A 2,057-nucleotide genomic window follows, 5' to 3' on the forward strand; every position below is an offset into this window, starting at 1 on the left:
GCTGCATGCTTCCCCTCAGAAGGGATGTAAACTTGAGTGAGGTAGTTCTCTTCAGCCAAGGGCAAGGCCATCAACATTTCCAGCAGCTGGGTTAAACAGTATTTCAGTCCTGTAGAGTGAGGCTTGGGGATCTGGGCAACACACCACGGCATCCCCTACGCACTCTTAACCAATACTTCTCAAAGTTTTGCATGCAAACAAATCACCTGGGGATCTTAAGATTCAGATTCTATTGTGCTTGACACAATGGGTAGATGGATGGATTGTGATAAGTGCTGTACGAGCCCCAAATAAAATGATCTTTTTAAATGTAGATTCTAATTCAGTGTATTTTGAATGGGACCCAAGATTCTGATTGTCTAATAAGCTCCCAAGTGATACTGCTACTGCTGGTCCATGGACCACCCTTTGAGTTGCATGGCTCTAAATTCAGCTTGCCTCTCGTCTAACATGACTTTTCATTGAAATGCTCAAGTGAAAGTCAAGGTAATGGTGTGGATCATGGGATATATATGTATCCCAGCATCACTGAGTGAAGCTTTTCTGAGCCACCAGGTTCCTCATCGACATCTTCACATCCTTATTCCTCAGACTATAGATGATAGGGTTGAGCATGGGTGTCAAAAGCCCATAGAACAGGGAAATTAGTTTGTCTGAAAGATCCTGCTTGTCTGCTCCCAGGGGGTCCTTGGATTTAGGCTTCCCATACATGAAGAGAATGGTCCCATAGAAAATTATCACCACCGTGAGGTGGGCAGAGCAGGTGGAGAAGGCCTTTCTCCTCCCCTCAGCTGAGGGGATCCTCAGGATGGTGGTGATTATAAAGATATAGGAGACAAAGATGAAAAGAACTGGGACCCCCAGGAAGATCACATTGGCCACCCCCATGCTGATCACATTCACAGAGATGTCAGCACAGGCCAACTTGAGAACGGCCAGGATCTCACAGATGAAGTGGTTGATGACATTGTCCCCACAGAAGGGCAGTTGTACTGCAAGAGAAATCTGTACCAAGGAGTTGGTCCCACCAGCCAACCAGGAGCCAGCAGCCATGGGCACATAGGCAGCCTTGCTCATGATCACAGGGTACCTCAGGGGGTTGCAGATGGCCACATAGCGATCAAACGCCATCATGCCCAGGAGCACGCACTGTGTGGCTCCCATGGCAAAGGAGAGAAACATCTGCACCGCACAGCCTGAGAAGGAGATGGTTTTCCTTGGGGTCAGGAAACCATCCAGGACCAGAGGAACTGAGGCAGTGGTGTAGCAGATGTCCAGGAAGGAGAGGTTCCCTAGGAAGAAGTACATGGGTGTGTGCAGGCGGGAGTCAGTCACAGTCACCAGGATGAGGACCCCATTGCCCAATAGGATCACCAGGTACATCACTAGGATGAGCACAAAGAAGGTTTTCTCCAATTTGGGGTGGGCCGAGAGTCCCAGCAAGACAAACTCTGTCACAGCAGACTGATTGGGAGCTTCCATATCAAGCTTTCTCTTTCATCCCTAGGGATATTAAAGGCAGAAAATACATAGTTTGGTTTTTTTTACATTATGCATGGGTCAATACACCGGGATCATGGGATGATATTCCCTACAACTGTAAAGAAATTTAACCTTTGGGATTCAAGTAGTAAAACCAAGTTACCTTAAAACCAGATAGTGTTTCACTCACAAGTATGAAAAACAGACCTTGGAAATATAATGAAATTTAATAAAATGGAATGTGTTTACATACCTAAATCAAAGCCATACGTTTACATAGGTGGTGTGTCTGTAGTGCTTTCTCTTTTTTTAATTTGATCATTTTATTGGGGGCTCCTACAACTCTTGTTACAAACCATACATCAATTGTATCTGACATATCTGTGCATCGTTCTTTTCTAGACATTTTTACTTTCCATTGAGCCCTTGGGATCAGCTCTTCTTTTTTCCCTCCCTCCCCTCTCGTGGCCCTCTGATAGAGTGTAGATTGTTAATTATTTTCAAATCTCACACAGACTGCTCTTTCCCTTCCCCTCTGGTTTCTGTTGTCCTTCCCCTGGCTGAGAGTATGTGGT

The 2,057-nt window shown here is 45.6% G+C and overlaps 1 protein-coding gene across 1 annotated transcript; it reads right to left on the reverse strand.

The window, feature by feature from the left end:
* Nucleotides 1–525: 525 nt before the first annotated feature.
* LOC101654847 (olfactory receptor 13C7-like) lies at nucleotides 526–1,482 on the reverse strand. The gene has a single exon (XM_004712463.1). It carries the CDS (start codon nucleotides 1,480–1,482, stop codon nucleotides 526–528), a length of 957 nt encoding a protein of 318 aa, XP_004712520.1.
* Nucleotides 1,483–2,057: the final 575 nt, after the last annotated feature.

This window comes from Echinops telfairi, unplaced genomic scaffold (genome assembly GCF_000313985.2).
Source record: "Echinops telfairi isolate 266 unplaced genomic scaffold, ASM31398v2 ScPeMD7_25;HRSCAF=90, whole genome shotgun sequence".
Classification (NCBI taxonomy): domain Eukaryota; kingdom Metazoa; phylum Chordata; class Mammalia; order Afrosoricida; family Tenrecidae; genus Echinops; species Echinops telfairi.

Coding starts and splice junctions, on each gene's coding strand:
- LOC101654847 (XM_004712463.1), bottom strand. CDS start 1,482: ATGGAAGCTCCCAATCAGTCTGCTGTGACAGAGTTTGTCTTGCTGGGA.